The sequence below is a fragment of the Pristis pectinata genome, chromosome 11 (assembly GCF_009764475.1).
Source record: "Pristis pectinata isolate sPriPec2 chromosome 11, sPriPec2.1.pri, whole genome shotgun sequence".
In the NCBI taxonomy this organism is placed as follows: Eukaryota; Metazoa; Chordata; class Chondrichthyes; order Rhinopristiformes; family Pristidae; genus Pristis; species Pristis pectinata.
In genome coordinates, this window is record NC_067415.1 from 24,895,425 (window position 1) to 24,916,965 (window position 21,541).

Genomic DNA, 21,541 nt, shown 5'->3' on the forward strand with positions numbered 1-21,541 from the left:
TTTTAGCTTACAGAAACAAAATAAGCTTTAGCTATTAAAGGTGTTTTATTTTTGAAAATCCTGCAAAAATAACTTTGTTACTGCAAGTCTGTAACTCACTAGCCCCCAACCCCCCTTTTTCCCCCATTGACAATTGTTTTTATAACGTGAGGTTTCTTAAGAACACAACTATTGTGTTACGGCAGAACTACTTGTTGTTTCCTGTGCTGTTACAGCTAGCAGCTAGACCTAGCAACTTTCATGCATGTTCTTGCATTAGTGAGCATTATAGAACATAGAACAGTACAGCACAACACAGGCCCTTCACCCACAATGTTGTGCCAACCTTTAAACCTAGCTTAAGACTATCTAACCCCTTCCTCCCACATATCCCTCTATCTTAAATCCCTTCATTTGCCTATCGAGTAATCTCTTGAATTTGACCAACGTACCTGCCTCCACCACCGCCCCAGGCAGCGCATTCCATGCCCCTACCACTCTCTGGGTAAAAAACCTTCCTCTGATATCTCCCATGAACTTCCCACCTATTACTTTGAAGCTATGCCCTCTTGTATTGAGCATCGGTACCCTGGGAAAGAGGTGCTGGCTGTTCACTCTACCTGTTTCTCTTAATACTTGTACACCTCTATCATGTCTCCTCTCATCCTCCTTCTCTCCAAAGAGTAAAGCCCTAGCCCCTTTAGTCTATCCTCATAATGCATACTCTCTAAACCAGGCAGCATCCTGGTTAAATCTCCTTTGTACCCTTTCCAATGCTTCCACATCCTTCCTATAATGAGGCGACCAGAACTGGACACAGTACTTTAAGTGTGGTCTAACCAGAGTTTTATAGGGCTGCATCATTACCTCACGGCAAGAGATCGCTAAACAATGACCACATCTCCATAGTACATTTCCCTTCAAAAATGTCCCAATTTACACTCGCAAGTTCTAGCCTTATAGCCTCATAATTTGCCCTTCCCCAATAAAATATTTTCCTGTCCTCTTTGGTCCTATCCTTGTCCATGACAATGCTAAAGGTTAGGGAGCAGTGGTCACTGTCCCCCAAATGCTCACCCACTGAGAGATCTGTCACCTGACCTGGTTCATTACCTAATACTAGATCTAATATGGCATTCCCTCTAGGTGGCCAGTCAACATACTGACAGGAATCCGTCCTGGACACACTTAAACTCTGCCCTAAATCTTTGGTACTAAGCAGGTGCCAATCAATATTTGGGAAGTTGAAGTCTCCCATAACAACCCTGTTATTTTTGCACCTTTCCAAAATCTGCCTCTCAATCTGCTCCTCAGTATCCTTGCTGCTACCAGTGGGCCTATAGAATACTCCCAGTAGAGTAACTGCTCCTTTCTTGTTCCTAACTTCCACCCACACTGACTCTAGAGAAGATCCTGCAACATTATCCACCCGTTCCGCAGCTGTAATAGTAATGCCACCCCTCGTCCCCCCCCACCCCCTTCCTATCCCTTTTAAAACACTGAAATCTGGGAATATTCAGTATTCATTCCTGCGCTGGTGACAGCCAAGTCTCTGCAAAAGCCACAATATCATAGTTCCATGTATTTATCCAAGCTCTCAGTTCATCACCCTTATTCCTGATGCTTCTTGCATTTAAGTCTATGCACTTTAGCCCATCCACCTTACTACTTTCATACTGTCTGTTCTCCTAACTATTGAGTCCCCTATCACTATTGCCCTCTTCTCCTCCCTTCTGAGCAGCAGGACCAGTCCCAGAGACCTGGCTACTGCCGCTTGATCCCTGTAGGTCATCCCTCTCAACAGCATCCAAAGCGGAATACCCATTTTTGAGGGGAACAGCCTCCGGTGTCCTCTATGTCTGCCTGTTCCCTTTCTCTCCCGACAGTCACCCATCTATCTGCCTCCTGGACCCTAGAAGTACTTGCTCCAAGGGAGTGACTACCTCCTGATGCACAGCTTCTACATAACTCTGCCTCCCTGATGCTTCGCAGTGTTTGAAGCTGCGACTCCAGCTCATCAATTCTGAGCTAAAGTTCCTCCAGCCTCAAGCCCTTGCTGCAGATGTGATCACAGTGCACCACAGCAGGGTCCACTAGCTCCCACATCATGCAGCTGCAGCACATCGCCTTGCTCTTCATCTGAACTTTTTCTTACCTAGCTGTAGTCTACTTAAAAGTTATAACAATAACAGTAAACCTTACCTTTACTTACCAGCTACTCACCAGTGTTGTTGCAGATGGTCTCCACCTCTTGATGCTGAAGCCTGTTGTGCCAAAGCCACTCTGGACTCTGTCCACTCTGCTTTGCACAACCTTTTTATTGGCCCTTCCAAATTAGCCCAGACCTGTGAGGGACCCACTGCTCCTTGGTCTCTCAGCTCCTGATTCACTCTTAAGTAAATGCCGAAGCCTGTTGTGCCAAAGCCACTCACTCTGACTCTGTCCACTCTGACAATTATGCTCAGAAATCTAGTGTTGCACAAGTATGATGTTACTGAAGCTTAAACACAGGATAGCAAAATGAATAGAAGCTAGATGCTGTAATTTCTGCATTTTCTAATTATTGAATCAAAGATTAATAATAAATTTTACCATTAACTGGAAGGGCATAGCCAGTTAAATCTTGAATTAAGCCCAAAATCTTAATCTCTATTAAATTGACTTCAAATTTTAGTTTATTTTGTTTTAAATTTCAAGCTCATCTTTCCCCAGTATTTCAATATAAAATCAATATTAAAAGTGAAACTATTTGTCTTTAATAGGCTTTGTCAGTTTTGTAGAAAATATTTAATATGTTTAAAACTAGTTACCAGTTGAATAGTATCCTGATTTGCTGACAAATGAGATCAGTCATTATATATTCACCATTTTGATGACAAGGGCATGGCCCACTGATAATTTTGGGCAAACCTAGGTTAATGCAAACTTGCATTTTTTTGTTGGTTTGACTTATTTTATGCTACCCAATGGTATTTACTTAAAGGAAGCTCAAGTAGTGGAATTATTTGGAAGGCAATGGTTGAATGATGAACAGAGTGAGAAATCAGGATAAATTATCAGGAAACTAGAAAGCTCAACATTGATGAAAAGCAATTTAATGGCAACTACTTTGGAAGTGCAGAGTATAAAATCTTGGAAGTGAAAATAAAACTAGTTTCATGACTAGCAGTTTTCCATGGGGGGGTCTGTGTTGTGCCTGCTACTTTTGATGTTATATATTAATGATCTGGATGATGGATTAATGGCTTTGTGGATGATACACAGACAGATGGAGGGGCATGGAGGCTGCAGAAGGACTTGGACAGGCTGGGAGAATGGGCAAAGTAGTAGCAGATGAAATAGAGTGTAGGGAAGTGTTTCGGTTATGTAATTTATTCCTTCTAACAAAGGTGTAGACTATTTTCTAAACAGGGAGAGAATTCAGAAATCAGAGGTGCAAAGGGACTTGGGAGTCCTAGTGTAGGATTCTCTAAAGGTTAACTTGCAGGTTGAGTCAGTAGTAAGGGAAGGGCAATGTATATTAGCATTCATTTTGAGAGGGCTAGAACATAAAAACAAGGATGTAAGGCATTGGTCAGTCCACATTTGGAGTATTGTGAGCAGTTTTGGGCCCCAAATCCAAGGAAAATGTACTGGCATTAGTGAGGGGTCAGGAGGAGGTTTACAAGAATGATCCCAGGGTTAATGTAGGAGGAGCATTTGATGGCTCTGGGCCTGCACTCGCTGAGTTAAGGATTTTTTTGGGGGGGGGGGGGGGGGGGGGTGGGGGGGGGGGGAAGCAAAAAAGAGAGGAGGGGAGGGAGGAAAAGAATCTTACTTAAAACTACCAAATATTGAACCAGAGGGTACAGCCTCAGAATAGAAGGACATCCCCTTGGAACAGAAATGAGGAGGAATTTCTTTAGCCAGAGGGTGGTGAATCTGTGGAATCTGCCATTTAAAAAGCAGAGGTTGATAGGTTCTTGATTAGTAAGGGCATCAAAGGTTACAGGGAGAAGGTAGGAGAATGGGGTTGAGGGGGAAAAATAAATCAGCCATGATCAAATGGCAGAGCAGACTTGATGGGCCAAATGCCTAATTCTGCTATGTCTTGTGGTCTCTAATGGATACACAATTAGTATACTATTTTTCTATAGCTGTATGAGGAACTTTGATAAAGTCCATCCTTATTTCAAAGTACATTTACAACTAGTAGAAAGTAGTAATGTTATGGGATCAGCAATGGTCTGCAGCTAAGACATTGTGTTGAACACCAGTTTCACTCAATTGAATGCTTAATTACAAGATTGCAGCATGGTCTAACATGAAATACATATAAAACAAAAGTTTATTTAAAGTTGACACATTCTTACATTAACAACTTCAAAATTTCCAGAAATATTAATCACAAGCAGCAACAATGCATGGATCAAATTTATACCCAAATAATCACCCTTGGGTAATGTGCATGTCTGGGTGCAATGCAAAAGATAAAATAAAAACCAAAAGTAATGCTGATAATTGCAAGTTTCTTATGATTATCCTATTTGTTACATAATTATCTCCATCCTGTACGTTAATGTTACTATTGCTTGGTGGTATGACTTGTTTCTAACTGGCTGAAAACTTTACTTGGATGTATTGTACTAGCTTCATCTTTACGCCTTCTTTTGGACTGTGATCCAACAGATGGACATTTATTAGGTGAAGCACTAACTGTTTCAAGTTCAGATTCAAGATAAATGTTAATATTTTGTTTCAAGGCAGCAGGATCATTAGAACTCTCAATTTGTGTATCTTCAACATTTCCCTTGTTTTTTTCAATACTCTCATAAAGCACTTGGGTATTTATCATTGCAAGCTCTTCATCTGGAACCCAATTATCTTCAATGAATTTGGTAACTTTGCTCCTGAGTTCATTATTGAAATCATTTCCAGTTTGTGGCATTAAGGCAAGATCTGTCATTTTGACAACTTGGGACTTTTCAACCTTTCTGCTGTCCTTCACACTGTAGCCATTAGCACACTCTTCGTAAAGTGCCTGTGTATTTATCATTGCAAGTTCTTCATCTGTAACCCAGTTGTCTTCAACTATTTTGGAAATCTGAGTCCCAAGATAATTAACATTTTTGGATAAGGTGGTATGGTCTTTTGAACTGGTGATTTTTGCCCTTGTAGCTTTTCCTTTGTCATTTTCACTGAACCCATTTTCCCAACCTTCAAGAAGTGCTTGAGTATCTATCATTGCAAGTTCCTCATCTGTAACCCAGTTATCCTCAGCCACTTTAGAAATGTCAGTCTTTTTCAAAGATGACACCTGAACAAGTTTGTTATTTCCAGTTTGGATTGCTTCAGAGCTTTGTGGTGTGACACATCTCCTGGGTGGTCGAAAACTTCTCTGTACAGATGGCGAAACACAAGTGGAAAGGCAAGGCAATGGAACAGGAGAAGGAATTTGAGACAAAAGATTAAGTTTTCTCTTCTTCAGCTCTGTGAGGGAATCAGCAGGTGTAATCTTTGTGCTGCACAATGTAGATTTGGATCCATTTTCTGTAGTTGGTGGTGTTGGTGGCTTTCTTTTAGCATTTGATGAAGCAAGCTGTCGAAAGGCCAGCGTGGAAAAAATAAATTCAATGATTCCAGATATTAATGTATGAAAAACAGTCCTGTCAACTTTTAAGTAATTTGACAGAATTCACTGACTCTCGTCTTCTGTCCTACAGCTTCCTGAGAACTATTCTCGTTAAGTTTCTTGTGCACTTCTCAATTTCTTTGGCCCATATAGTCAATTAAACTATTAAAATATGTATTTATTGTGATAAAATTTCCACTTTTGCCCAGTTTTATGAAAGCATATCACAAACTATTGACCTTGCAGATGGCTGCTGCAGTGTAATGCAAAATAGAGGGAAGAGAAAAAAAAGTAATTAAACGCTGTTAGCTGAACAAACTGACAGCTGTCAGCAGTAACCAAAGTTGATCTAGCTCTGTAGTGTGTGTAAATGAGAGAATAAGTGCTTCTCACATGGATCATTAAACATCAAGGAGGCTGCTTCTCTTCAACATAAAGACACATTTCTTAGTGTGGTAGCATCTGGGTCGAATAACAGGCCAACATTTAGGAAAAATAAGTAATGCAGGAGGATGGACCTTAAGGTCAGAGCCTATCACCAGCAACCTGTCTCAAGTACATCTCCATCTCCTGTCTCAAATTGTGCAGTGGAAAACTGGATTTAAATTAATGGTCGATTTAGCAAATCTCTATGGGCTTTGTAGTGAAAGCACCAGGGGAAATTGAGGACAAAGCATAGAGAACCTCAAATCTACAGGTGAGTAACTGCATGAATGCATATTATTATGACTTCTGCTTGGGTCATAATGGGGTAACTTAAATCTCAGGAAATTCACTGTTCTAATGGCTGAATGCATCATGTCTTATCAGCATCTAATTCTGCCTTACTGAAGCTCTGTGAAACCTCTTACATTACAGCAATAAAAGTTTTCTATAAATGCAAATTTTAAAAATTTTAGATGACCCTTTAATAGGATTGCTGACATGTCAAAGTTATTTTATTCTACAAATATATTGTGCAGTATAGTTCTGTATCTTTAGAAAAACCAGCATTGACCTTTTTTTTTAAACTGTTTTTGGGATGGTGTAGTGAACTACTACTGCATTGTGTGTCTTGATCCAACAGCGATTAGGTGGGAAGTTAAATCCAGGACTTGAAGGGAACTCAGGTTTGGTATTCTCATGTTACTGTTTTTCTTCTTGGGAGTAAAAGACAAAAGGTTCGGGGAAATACAGTGAATCTGTCTTGTTGGATTGCAGGAATTGAACACAAAAACCATGGTGTAATCTTGGTGGAGAGGGTGAATATTTATGATGCTAATCAAGTGAGTTGTTTTGTCCAAGACAGTGTTGCAGTTCTTGTATCTTACTGTAGCTCCATGCATCCAGGCAAGTAGAAATTACAACACTCTCTCACACATCAACCTGGCTCTTTGTTGGTAAAAACACTTCAGTAGGAGAATCATTCACCACAAAATATCAGCCTCTGACCTGGTCTTTTAACTACAGTATGTTGTAATGGCAGTGGTAGTACTATTTAATTTCAAGGGTAGGATGGTTGATTCCACCAATGGAGATGATACATGTGTGAAAGACTTGGTGCAGGTATACAAGATGATTGGTTCAGATAGAGTTAAATAGTCTTCATTAGTGGATGACTTGAGGACAGAGCAATAGAGAATCAAAATGATGTGCAAATGACAGACTGTGTATAAGTGAATATCTTAAAAAATGCATGAATGGTTATGATCTGGAGCTCACTGTCTCCACAAATGGTAGAAACAGAGTTAACTAGGGCTTTCAAAAGTGAATTAGATAGGCACAAGAGAAAGTAATTTGCAAGGCTTTGGGGGAAATGTGACAAATTATTTCTCCACAAAAAAGTCTAGCACAGTCTTAATGGGCTGAATTGTTGCTTCCTTTGAAGTACTCATGGTGTGAAGGTTTCAAAGCAACAAAGTTTCTTGCTATTTTACAGTCATCCAGGTTTTGTTGCATGTGGCTATGGGCTACAACATTGAGGAGAAATGAATAAAACTGAACACCCTACAATCATCATAAAAAAAAATCAATGACAAAGCAGTTCAAGATTGTATCCAACAACCACAGTCATCTTTCTCTTATGTTTAACACCAGCTAGTGGAGTTTTCTATATTCCTATATATTATGGGTTCAGTACTATGCTGAATTATTTCTTGACTTTAAGACTTTTGGTCATCTGGTCAGAACACAAACTAAGTATTAATGAGCAATTGTCATTCAAGACCACCGCTGGCGACCCTTTTTCACAACTTTGCAGATAATAGGTAGGCTACTGATTTGCTCCTTCCTTTAAGCCTTCTGGTTCAACAAAAAGCATGCCAAGAGCAACGCCAAGCTTAATTAAAATGAGATGCTATGCAGTGAAAGCTGTAGCACAGGTAGTAAAGTAAGCAACCCTCAAGCATTTGATCATTAGCTCCATGATAGATAATTGGCTGGATTAGATTACCAAAGTTAATTTGTTTTGAAATGCTGTAATGTACCCTATATTTTGCTTCAAATACTGTTTAAATGTTGATCATAGAAAATAAAAAGGCTCACCTGCCTATCTAGAAGAATTTTAGGGGAAAAAACGTAAATACAAATATTCTACACATAAAATCTATTTGCAATGTTTGTTGGAATACATTCATACATACCAAAGTGCCACTAACTGGAGCAATGCTGGATTTTTTATTGTTCGGAGTAAGTATATCACCAGAGTCTCGGTTCAACCTTGGAGTACCAATTGTTCCAAGAATAGTCTTCATCTTTTCCTCAGTGTTCTTGATGAAAGTCTGTATATTCTAAAGCAATCAATTAAATGATGCACATTTCAATAAACAAACATAGTATCTGGACTTATTGGTTTTAAAGTGGTGGCGTTACCTCCAAAACGTCCAATCCTTGGCCAATTTCCCAGCTACATGACACATCACAGCAACATTGTTCCCCTGATGCTTCACTTTCCTCCCACATCCCAAAGACATGTTGGTTGTTAGGTTAATTGGTCACTGTAAATTACCCCAGTATTGATGGATGGTAGGAAAATCAGGAATCGCTGATGCATGTGTGAGAAGGAGAATAGGTTACAGGGTAATAAGTAGGGGAATGGGATAGATGGAATTGTTTAGAGCCAGCATAGACTTAATGGGCCATATAGCCTCTGATGCTGTAAGGAAATATGAGGATCCCCCAATTCTGCTGTGTGTACAAATACAGTAGTGTATTGGCCAAGATTCTGCAGTTGTAATGGTGGAAAAGTGCTTATCATTACAGCATGAAATTGACAGCAATTCTAATGTATAGATAAACAGTTAAAATGGAAAATTCAGAAGCTGTGGTCAGTGTTTCATTGCTCTTCTACTGGCTGTGCTGCTTTGTAACTTAGTGGCAATAGCTCACAAGTTTAAAGGGAGTGCAGGAACAGGGTGCCAGTGAATTTAAAAGGAGCACAGGAAGCAATACCCAGTGAGATGGATGCCAAACCATTGGCATTTCCAAGCAAGCAGATAGTGTATTATCAGAATTTTACTGTACATCATTTAAAATTTAAACACACTGTCACAGCAACCATTCTTCTTACTTGTAATCTTAAAACTCCCTCACCAATCTTTAATTCATGCATTTACTTCTCAGATTTTACCCAACCTCAACTAATTTCTATGTGGCTCAGGTCAGGATCTGGATATTACCATCTTTGTAGTTTGGCTTTTCAATTTTGCTCCAAGCTACTCAATTCTTCAGCAAAACCTCCCACCTAGTCCCTATATTGTCAATACCTCTGGGAGTAGGGGGGGGGGGGGGGGGGGGGGGGGGGGTAGGTGGTGGGGAAGTGTCTGAAATGCAGACTCCAGCTCCAACTGAGCCAGAACTCCCCATGGAACCAACACAGATTACAGATGTGGTTACATATGGCATCCACCATTTCCCACATGTTCCAGCTAAAAAAAAATTGCCTGCCCAGCCAAATGATTACAAAGCAATTTACTAGGATATTACTGGTCAATATTAATAACCACACTAACGTTCTTTTTCTTAGTCTGTATACGAATCCACTGCAGCTTGATGAAATGGAAGATACTATCAGATGTGATGACATCTGATGCATCCTTAATATTCCTGCACAGTAATTCTCATGTTAATGGAGATATTATGGTTTAAAAATACATGGGCTAATGCCACCATTTTATAAATGGAGACAAAAATTTATGTTACGTCTTTGGGAAACAGAACCAATGACCAGCCTTCCCTGAAGTGCTTGAATTCTGGCATGCTGACAATAATGCCTACCATTGCGTGTTTAAACATTAGAATGTTGAATACTTCTGGATCTTCAGACTTCGCTTTGGTTAATTTTCTGCTAAAAGACCAGAGCTTACTTAAAATACCTGCTAAACTGACAAGTATGGTGAAAATGGTTGATCAAACTGCTATGTCAATCTGGAGGGTAAAGATAAAGAAACCTTGAGATATAGGGCAACATCACTGTAAAAACCAGGCTTTGTTTGGTTGCATCAGTATTTGCAATCACAGGGAAGAGAGCATATAAAGTTACTGAAATGTTTAAGAACAGCACACAACTGTTCACAAGTCTGGCCAGTGCTCAGTGCATGTGTTAGACCAGAGAGAGACACTGCTGGAAGTTGGAGGATTATTAACCTTTTAATGTGTCATGGGAACAAGTCAGCATCAAGTTTTGAATTCTACAACCAATTTAAAACTTACTTGTCATAGACCATGGAATAAGCCCTTCAGCCCAACACGTTCATGCTGACCCAGATGCCCATTTAAGCTAGTCCCATTTGCCTGCGTTTGACCCATACCCTTCTAAACATTTCCTATCCATGGCCATAGAGGGATATAAATATTGAAACAACCACGTTGTCTTGGTGATGTTGTCTCAGATTACTATAATAAAACTAAACAACCTAAAGTTCCGGGACAGAACATTGCAAAGCCAAAGGAATGCTATTGGATACTCCATACTTCTCTCATGTGAAATGGTTCTATTGTGATTAGAATAAAAATTTAGCATTGATGGGGCTTAATAAACTGTTAGTCTTATCCACTAACATAACTCTTATGTCATGTTCTTTGTCCTTATGAACATTTCAGATTAAAGTAGTTTGGCATTATGTGTACGCTTACTAGTGGAATTATTCCAGATTTCTGTATGACATCTAGTAATTTTTTCAAATACCCCACCTGAACAGAACTTTTTAGTTGAATGTATTTTTCTCGTAGATAGCCATCCTTCGGATTTGCAGAGAAGTTGGAAAGATCCCCAGTTAACAGCACAGGAATACCCATGTAACTCTCCGATGTCCACTTCAAGTTGCTTGCAACAATTAAAGCACTTGGCTTAACAATATCTTCCACAGCCAGCTGTTTAAGACTTGTCCAAAATTTTATAGCTACTAGATCCTGATTTTCATCAGCCAAATACACTGTTGAAGGTCCATCTATGGTTTAAAACAGACAAATTAATGTTCCTTCTTGGAACCATATATATGATGACTTGTGCACAAAATGGGCAAGCAACATCAGTGAATTGCAATGAAGAATAAACATCGTGCATGAACCAATTAACTATCACAACAGCAACCTTTTGACATTTCCACTGAGTACTATGGACATTGCATAAATAAGACTTCAAAATTCAACCAATGCCTAATTACTGGCTGCTTCTGAGTTGTGCGCACACAAATTGAACTTTTTCAGCTGTTACAGGTTTTTCTTCTCAACTATTTCTGCTGCATCATAAACTAGGTCTCAAAACTGCAAACAAACATGCAATATTGTGTTTTAAAAAATACTTTAATAATTCCTTAACTACATGGGCACCCTCAGAGATGAAACATCAGGTCTTTATTAATCATTTCCAATGTTACAACATTAGGGAATGATTTGAAAGGGTGGCACAGCTCCAGGGACCCGAGTTTGTTCCTGACCTCAGGTGCCTTTAATGTGGAGTGTGCATGTTCTATCCATGATTATGTGGCTTTCCTCCCACATCCCAAAAACATGCTGTTAGGTTAATTAGCCACTGTAAATTACCCACTGTAAGTTACCCCTTAGGGCAAGTTAATAGCAAAAATTATGACGGGGGAGTTGACAAGCAAATGAGAGAGAGAATAAGTTGCACTTAGTACTTGAGAGTAAGGGGAATGGGAATAATAGCACTGCCTCTCCAGGAGACATACAGTACCTGGACCCAATGGCTTCCTTCCATATTGCTTTGACCATATTATAAAAAGGCAGAATTTAAATTTAAAGGCATAAGTAGCTGGCTAAATTGTAATGCAACTGAACTAGCCTTTTGTATTGCTTGTTCTCCAGTAGAACTAATTCTACTTGAAAATTACTGCATGTGATAAGCATATTGTTCACCAGGATGAGTTTTCAATCCAAACAGTTCAGACAACTTGATACATCTCAAATCACCAAAATACATCATTTGTAGTCATTTAATAATTGATATTAATTGTGTTAGGGCATTTTACCACATACTGTGGTCTTTTTTAAAAAAAAAGGAAAATTATGGAAACGATCAGCAGGCCAGGCAGCATTTGAGAAAAGTGAAAGAGAGTTAGTGTCACAGGTCAAAACGTTCAAGACTTTAAACGTTAATTCAATTTCTTTTCCCACAGGTGCAGCCCAACTTGCTGAGGGTTTTCAGCATTGTTTTTATTTGGCATTTCCAGCATCTGTATTTTGAAAAAAAATTCCATTTACTGTAGTCTCATATCCAGCAATACTAACAAAATGCTTCCATCAGATCACTGCAGAAAAGCTATGAGCCAATTCAAGATTTACAAACTAAGCTTAACCTTAACCCAGGTTTAAGTTTTTTTTAATTCAGGCATTTTGTTTTATAAACATAATGTAATGGCTTCCTTAATCCCCGACTCTTGTGCAAACAATTTTCTTTCAGTTGAGAGATTGTAATTTACAGAAACACCTTTGAATTTTTATTCAGCCTTGTAATCAATTGTGAAGGTGCTTCAGGACATAGAACACTACAGCACAGTACAGGCCCTTCAGCTCACAACGTTGTGCCAACATTTTATCCTGCTCTAAGGTCTATCTTCCCTCCCACAGCCATATGAATGATAGAAAAATGGAGAGCTATCTAAGAGTCTCTTAAATGTCCCTAATGTATCTGCCTCCACAACCTCTGGCAGCAGTGCATTCCATACACCCACCACTCTTTTAAAAAAAATACTTACCCCTGACATCCCCCCTATACCTTCCCCCAGTCACCTTAAAATTATGCCCCCTCATGTTAGCCATTTTTGCCCTGGGGAAAAGTCTCTGACTGTCCACTTGATCTATGCCTCTTATCATCTTGTACACCTCTATCAAGTCACCTCTCAAAAGAGAAAAGCCCTAGCTCACTCATAAGACATTTGAAAGGATCTTAAACATTTACAATATTCACAAAAGAAAAAAAATCATTTGTTCTGTGGAATAAATTACATTGAACCAAATGGCCTTTTAGGGTTCCATACATCAAATCCTGCAAAATAATTCTTTTTAATGAGTACCTGTTTTCCCCAAAATGTAGATCACATATCCTGCTAGGTCCACTTCTTTGCAGACAGCTCTGAAGAATGGATCATAGAGCATGCCAAATGTCACTGCTTGCCTAGGTTGGTAGAGTCGATTTAACACACTGGAAGATGGCTAAAAGAGGAACAAAAATACACTGTTGAATCTCTGTTCTGCCACCCAGAATGGGTGTATGGTCCCTCAATGCCACATCCAATTGTCTCCAAAATAAATTGGTGATTTTAGCCTCTCCAGCTCCATTTTGGATCCAAGCCCAACTATCAGACAACTTTTTGACAGTCCAAAATGTGTCTTCATCTACCCTCAAGTTGCCAAGGCTTCCTTGACAGCAATTCCTAAAATCTGTGACCTCTCCAGCTAAAAGGACAAGGTTGCAGGTACATGTGAATTCAACCACCTGCAAGTTCCCTCTCCATGTTATATAACATTTATGAAAAATAACCCATAGGCATTTCTTCAACATTGCTGGGCCAAGAACTTGACAATATTGTGGAAATACTTTACTACAGCTACTCTAGAAGTTCAAGGTGGCTGCTTACCACCACTTCAAGGACACAAAGAAATGAGTACTAAATACTGGCCTTCCCAAAGACACCCAGCTCTGTAAATACATCTCCCTATCCTACTTTTAGAGCTTTATTTAAAAGCAATTTTCTAAATGTACTACAACTTAAACACCTACAATAACTCTAGCCTTGATATATTAGCTCTTAGTAATTTGAGCTGCCTCGAAATCCAGATACGGCTAATGAGAGAATTAAAGTGACAGGGGACCAGAAGCTTAGAGTCAGCCATGTAGACTGAAAAACATTACACAATCTGCATGATTTCTCCAATCTGGAGAAGACCAAAATGCGAGTATTGAATATAATACATTAGATCCGAAGTGTTAGTGAATTAGTTCTTCACCTAGAAGGACTGCTTGAGTTTGTGGATGAGGTAAAAAGGCCACTTTGCAGAACACAAAGCTGACCCTGAACTTCCAGTTGCCTCCTATCCCACTCCTACTTCAAGCCCTCTAATGCTTAAGCTTAGCTTCCTACACTGTTACAAGGAAGCCCACCGTGAGCTTGAAGAACAGCTCCTCATGATGTAGCTCTTGGGACTATATGTCAAACTCAAGCATTTTAGACAAGGAGCTTTTCTTGTTTTTGTCAGAATGGAGTTCTGAGTCAAGGTCATCCACCTTAACTCAGTTTCCCTCTGATCTGCTGAATATTTCCAGTATGTTCTTTTGTTTCAGGTTTCCTGAAAGTACCATGTTCTGCCTCTCAGAGTAATAAAAAAAAGAGAATGCTGGAGACTAACTAGACAACCCTGAAAGTACCAAATCGTGGACAACCTCTGTCTCCGCCCTATTACGTGCATTTTCTTTGTTCTTTCCACTTTTCCTTCTCTCTGCAACTTAAAACATACTGGTTTCATTTTTGCAGTTCTTCTGAAGGGTTACTGACCTGATTTGTTAACTTTTTCTCTCTGCACAGATGCTGGCTTAGTATTTCAAGAACTTTATTTTTATTTCAACTTTATTTTGTTGTGCAGCAGCCCTGCACTTGTGGCCCAACATGTAGTTATTTTAACATAGTTTATTTTATTATACTCTTTTTACCAGTCCAAGGTCTCTGTTTAATGAATTGAGATTTCAAATTTGACACACAAATCAAGAAAAGTTTGTAATTATTCTGACGAGTAACAGGATTAATAACATTGTATTTTTCATTTTAACTTACATCAAAATTTCTTCATATAACATGCTCACATCACAGTAAAATATTAAACCAAATGTAAAATCAAACTGAATTACCTGTAGCTGTTGGTATCTAGTTTTCTTTGTAGCAGTCAACTGCAGATCAATATGACTATGCCGACCCTTGCATGATGCAGCAGACAGATAACAGATCCAATATCTTCCACCCTCCTTTAGCAGGGAATGTAACTCGGCAATTGGGCGCCAGATATTTAACATATAGACTATTTGGAAGAAATACAAGCTCGGTAGTGTTTGTTCAAAAGCCCACAAAAATTTAAATATTTTTATGAATAAGGGCGAGTAGAAAGTAGTTTGCAAGCAATTTTTTTTAAAGAAACGCTAGAGCATCATCTATGTATGTCTGTTCCTATACCATTTATTTGCCCAGTAATAACTCCTGCATACTATCTACCTTAGCCTTCTGAACAATAATACAGAACATTTGCAATAATTATATTAATAAATAATTTTTATAATCAAGTGAAAGCAACAATTCAGAAATTGTCTCTTCTTTGGCAACTCCTTGAACTTGCTTCCAATTCAGTTTTGTGGGTTTTCAGGTCGCTGATGAGGCCAATGTGGGGCCTACAGAACCTGCAACAGATGGAGCAAGAATTGCCTGAGGGAATGAGTGGAACAGTGGGGAAGATAGAAATAGTACTTTGGGCAGTGCGCTCCTGACAAATGGACAAAAGGTACTCAAAGTCACCCTGAATGCTCCTCTTTTTTTTTTAAGTGGTTGTGGGCCAGGAATTCCCATGAGCCAAAGAGGATGTTACACCTTTAACAAGGAGACTTTGAGAACATCCTTGAATCTTTTCCACTGTCCACCTAATAATCTCCTTGATAGAGTTTGGAATAAAGTGTCCATTCCAGGAGTCAGAGAGGCAAACATGCAAATGATAATGGCCTGCACAATGGAGTTGACTGAATGCAATTTGGGTCTCAGTGCTCAGGATGTGGGAGCACACTGGTGTTGGTTCACCAGTAGATTTGGAGAATTTAGCAGGGATGATATTGGTGGCATTTCTTCAGTGTTTTTAGGTGCCTGCTGCAGGTAGTCCATAACTCAGAAGTATATAGGATGGCAGCCAGGTAAGCCAAGACTTTTATGCAGGGTTTGAGGTCTTCATCTTCAAACATTTTCCTTATATGGATAAAGGCAAGTGCTAATGAACACCGTCAGTGATGTATTTCTTCTGAGAAAAGTTGATCCAGAGATACACAAAGTGAATCTTTATTGTTGAAAGAGTACTGAACAGTAAGGGCACTTTGATGATCTTTATTTTGTGAATGTTGAGCAGAAGGCCTATTTACTTGTATGCTCAGTGAATGAATTTACACTGACTTGGAGTTTAGCCCCTGAATGTGTGAATACTCAAGCAACAAATGTGTACTGAAATTTAATGACTGATGCTAGGCTGACTTTGGTTCTAGAGTGGAGACAATGTAGATTGAATAGTTTCCATTTGTCTTGTAGATTAGTCCCGCTCCATCAGGAAGCTTGTGGAGGAGAAATAAATTACAAACTGCTTGAAGAACTCAGCAGGTCAAGCAGCATCTGTAGAGGCGAAGGGATGGTTGACCTTTCAGGTTGACACCCTGCATCATGACTGAGAGATATAGAAGTGAGAGGGAGGGTTGAGACAGGCAATAGGAGGAAATCAGATTGGTGGGTGGGGGTGGGGTGGAATAATGAGCAGATGGAGCCAGAGATGGGGAAGAGGGGGTAATGAGTCTTGGTAATGACAAGGAGATATGGTGAATGTGAACAAAGGGAGAGAGAACCTGGGTGAACTGAAAGGAGGGGGAGAAAGGAACATGGGGGATGTGGATTACCCGAAAATGGAAAATTCAACGTTCATACCATTGGGTTGTAGGCAACCAAAGTGGAACATCAGGTGTTGTTCTTCTAGTTTGCACTTATTGTGGCAGTGGAGAAGGCCACAGACAGACAAGTTGGTGTGGCAGTGGGAAAAGGAGTTGAAATGACATACAAGATGGCCATTGTGGACAGAGCACAGGTGCTCTGCAAAATGGTCACCTAGTCTACTCTTGGTCTCACTGATGTAAAAGAAGCCACATTGCAAGCAACAAATAGACCATGTTGGAGGAGATTTAAACAAATCACTGCCTCATCCGTAAGAACCATTTAGGTCCCTGGATGGTGAGGAGGTGGTGAAGGAACGAGTAACACACCTCCTATAATTGCAGGGGAAAGTCCCGGGGACGGGGCAGAATCGGTGGGAAGGGATGAGTTGATCAGGGAGTCATGAAGAGAGTGGTCTCTGCAAAGTACAGAGGATGGGGGAGAGGGGAAGATATAACTCGTGGGATCCTATTGGATGTAGTGGAAATGGCAAAAGGATGATATGCTGGATGCAGAGGCTACTGGAGTGAAGTGAGGACCACGCCAACTCTATCCCTGCAGAGAGGGTGGGTAAGAGCAGATGTATGGGAAATGGACGAAATGCACGAGGGCTCCAACTTGGCAGAGGGGAAGCCACGCTTCTGGAAGGAGGAGAACATTTCAGAAGTTCAAGAGTGGAACGCCTCATCTTGAAAACAAATACAGCAGAGAGAGATAATCTGAGAGAAAGGGATGGTGGCCTTACAGGAAACAGGTGGGAGAAGGTGCAGTCCAGGTAGCTGTGGGAGTCCGTGGGTTTATAATAGGTAATTAGTGGCTGATTTGTCTCCTGAGTTGGAGACAGACAGATCCAGAAAAGGAAGAGAAGTGTCAGAAATAGTCTAGGTGAATTTAGGACCAAGGTGGAAGTTGGTGGCAAAAGGTGATCAAATTGATGAGTTCTGCATGAGTGCAGGAAGCAACACCAATGTAGTCGATGATGTAGCAGAAAGTGAGGGAGGGGTGTCAGTAAGTTTGGAACAAGGATGGTTCCATGTAGCCAACAGGCAGGTGTAGCTGGGATCCATACAAGTGCCCATGGCTACACCTTTGATTTTTAGAAAGTGGGTGGGATCAAAAGAGAAGTTGCTGAGGGCAAGGACAAGTTCCGCCAGGCAGACAAATGTGTTAGTGGGAGGGAACTAGATGGGTCTTTGCTCTAGAAAAAAAAGGAAAGACAGGGAGTGACAGTGTATAGACAGTGAATGTCCATGGAAAAGATAAGGTGGTCGAGACTAGGGAATTGAAAGTTGTCAAAATAGTGGAGGGGATGAGAGGTGTCCTGGATGTAGACGAGAGTACTGGACAAAAGGGAGACTGGATAGATTCAAGGTATGAAAAGATAGCTTCAATTGGGAAAGAGCAGGCAGAAATAAGTGTCTACCAGGGTTGTTCTTTTCACAGATCTTAGATAAATGCTGTCCGTGGTTGGAGCACTATTCCTTGGGGCATCCCTTCCTACTCACCCACCCCTCCCTCCCTGTTGCCTGGCATTCCTCCCTGCAATTGTAGGTGTAACACTGTCCCTTCACCTCCTCCATCACCACCATCCAGGGATCTAGACAGCCCTTCCAGGCAAGTCAGATTTACATGCACCTCAACCAATCTGGGCTATTGCATTTGATGCTTGTAATGTAGTTTCCTCTACATTGACAAGTCCAACCATAAACCATGCAACTATCTTGCAGACCATTCCCACACCAACCTGTTTGTCCTCTGCCACGGTGAGCCAAACACAAACTAGAGCACCTCGTATTCTGCCTACAACTGCTAATTTCCAATTTCAGGTAATCCACTCCCATTCTCCTTCCCCACTCTCACCATTCCACCCAAGTTCTCTCCCTTTGTTCCCCTTTTCCATCCCTTCACCCCAAGACTCATTACACTCCCCCACCTGGTTCCATCTGCCCATCACCCACACACCTATCCACCCTGGATTTCTTCTCTTGATTCACTTTTCTTATCTATCCCCCTCCCTCACCTAGTTTCATCTGCCCATCATTTCCAACCCCTCCCCCCCCACCAAATCTGGTTCTACCACCACCTACCAGCCTCTGTGTCACTCCTCCCTCTCATCCCTATATACTGGCTATCTTCCCTCTACATTCTCAGTCCTGATGCAGGGTCTCAACCCAAAACACCAACCATCCTTTTGCTTCCACAGACGCTGCTCGATCCACTGAGCTGTTTGTTTTTTTACTCCAGATTCCAGTATTTGCAGTTTCATGTCTCCTGTGGAGAAGAGATATAGCACGGAGACAAGAAAGATTGAGAGAAAGATTGGGGCAATGATGCAGACTTGCTTAACGCGACTTCATTGAGGTTGTGGGCCCTTGGTTAAGTCATAGGGAGATACAGCAAGGAAACAGGCTCCGTGTTGATCATCAACCACCCAGTTATAACAATCCTACATTAATCCCTTTTTTATTCTCCCCATATTCTTAGCAATTCCACCCCCAGATTCTTTCATTAGGGACAATTTAGAGTGGCCAATTAACCAACCTGAATGTCTTTGGGACAAAAGGAGGACATCGAAGCAACGAGAGGAAACCCACATGGTCACAGAACATGCGAACTCCATGCAGACAATACCCAAAGTCAGGATTGGACCCATACTACAGCACTACAACACAGCAGCTCAAATAGCTGCCAATGAATTTCTGCAGGCAGCCAAATTTAAGAAGATCTTCCATTATTAAGCAAAGGTCATCACCTTTGTTTGGACAAACTTAATGTTTGGTTAAGGATATTTAGCTAGCATTTTTCCATACACACTTATACTATAAAGTCCTTTTTGTTTTAACAGGCATTCAATGGAGTTGAAATTATAGCCTTTCAATGATGCTATTTCAAGGAGGATTCTACTGATCAATTTGATTGAATAATACCCTTACCATAAATTTATTAAATACTGATTAACAATCACATCAAACACTCACCAGCACTACTGTCCTGGCTTTTGTAGTCCATAACACATAACTTCCACAAAGGGGTGACATTCCTTTTTATGTAGCCGTTATCACCGTGAGCATTCTCTAATGCTTTTTTGAATTCAGCCTCAATCTGGACCTGTTCTTGTTCTTTCAACAATTGTCTGTAATTATTCAGAGCTTTTAACTGCTGTTCACACAAACAAGCCTGCAAAGTCAATACAATATATATCCTTCATTCCAGGGAATAACATTAAACTCACAGCATTCTAGACATACGTCAGTCAATAAATGTAGAGCTGCACAGACCTGCATGCCCAGACAGAAACCTATACTTGTTGAAAAATGCTCTCAATGTAACAGAGAAATTGGTGAGGAAACACCCAAGCATAGCTTTGCTTCAGCATAATGGATGTCAATTCAGGCTAGCTGAAAATCAACATGTTCCAACAAAAAAAACCAAGGAGAAAATAAATGACTTAAACAATAGGGGTCTTCATAGTGTTTGGAATTCTCTTCCCAGGAAAACTGAAAATAAACCAGACTGCACCAAAGTCAATAACTTCAGGCAATCAGCCTTTCTAGTTTCATTTCCAGAATATTCCAGTCTCTCCTCTAACTGTAATAGAAGATTGGCTGACTGGCAGAAGGCAAAGAGTGGGAATAAAGAGGGCCTCAACTGATTGGCTGCCAGTGACTAGTGATGTTCTGCAGGGGTCGGTGTTGGGTCCGCTACTTTGCGCATTATATGTTAATGATCTGAATGACAGAATTGATGGCTTTGTGGCCAAAGGTAAGTGGAGAGGCAGGTACTGTTGAGGAAGCAGTGAGTCTGTGGAAGGACTTGAACAGGTTGGGAAAATGGGCAAAGAAGTGGCAGATGGAATACATTATAGGGAAGTGTATGTTCATGCACTTTGGTAGAAGGAATAAAGGCATAGACTATTTTCTAAACAGCGAGAATTCAGAAACTGGAGGTGCAAAAGGGACTTGGGAGTCCTAGTGCAGGATTCCCTAAAGGTTAACTTGCAGGTTGAGTTGGTAGTAAGGAAAGCAAATGAAGTGCAATAGAATACAATGTCCTTGCTTTTATATTCGAGTCATTTCAAGAGGACTAGACTATAAAAGCAAGGACGTAATGCTGAGGCTTTATATGGCATTGGTCAGACCACATTTGGAGTATTGAGAGCAGTTTTGGGCCCCGTATCCAAGGAGGACATACTGGCGTTAGAGGGGATCCGAAGGAGGTTTACGAGAATGATCCCAGGGATGAAGTGGTTAAAGTATGAGGAGCATTTGATGGCTCTGGGCCTGTATTTGCTGGTGTTTAGAAGGATGGTGGGTGGTGGTGGTGGTGGTGGGGGGGGGGAAGAACCTCATTGAAACCTACTGAATATTGAAAGGCCTGGATAGAGTGGATGTGGAGAGGATGTTTCCAGTAGTGGGGAAGTCTAGGACCAGAAAGCACAGCCTCAGAATAGAGGGACATCCCTTTAGAACAGAGATGAGGAGAAATTTCTTTAGCCAGAGGGTGGTGAATCTGTGGAATTCATTGCCACAGATGGCTGTGGAGGCCAAGGCATTGGGTATATTTAAAGTGGAGGTTGATAGGTTCTTGATTAATAAGGGCATCAACGGTTATGGGGAGAAGGCAGAAGAATAGTGCTGGAGAGGGAAAAATAAATCAGCTATGATCAAATGATGGAGCAGACTCGATAGGATCAGAATTAGGCCACTCAGCCCGTGTCTTATGGTAAGTTTGATTTGATTTGTCTTTGCCCATTTATCCTCCCATAGATATACCTTTATTATTCACTTGCCTGTAA

The 21,541-nt window shown here is 40.6% G+C and overlaps 2 protein-coding genes across 6 annotated transcripts in view; one reads left to right on the forward strand and one right to left on the reverse strand.

The window, feature by feature from the left end:
- Window positions 1–21,541, forward strand: part of LOC127575639 (NEDD4-binding protein 2-like 2) — a 100,980-nt gene that overhangs the window by 68,737 nt on the left and 10,702 nt on the right. The gene's annotated exons all lie outside the window — the stretch shown is intronic.
- Window positions 4,335–21,541, reverse strand: part of brca2 (BRCA2 DNA repair associated) — a 71,970-nt gene continuing 54,763 nt past the window's right edge. For 4 of the 5 annotated variants that reach the window (XM_052025496.1, XM_052025498.1, XM_052025495.1 and 1 more), the window contains exons 22-27: window positions 19,725–19,923; window positions 14,931–15,097; window positions 13,102–13,240; window positions 10,760–11,016; window positions 8,212–8,358; window positions 4,335–5,557 (exon numbers count right to left, since the gene is read on the reverse strand). In XM_052025496.1, the coding sequence (XP_051881456.1) occupies window positions 4,544–5,557; window positions 8,212–8,358; window positions 10,760–11,016; window positions 13,102–13,240; window positions 14,931–15,097; window positions 19,725–19,923 (1,923 nt within the window). In that variant the 3' untranslated portion in view covers window positions 4,335–4,543. Of the gene's footprint in view, window positions 5,558–8,211; window positions 8,359–10,759; window positions 11,017–13,101; window positions 13,241–14,930; window positions 15,098–19,724; window positions 19,924–21,541 lie in introns of those variants that run through there. The other variant, XM_052025499.1, reaches the window with a different exon arrangement.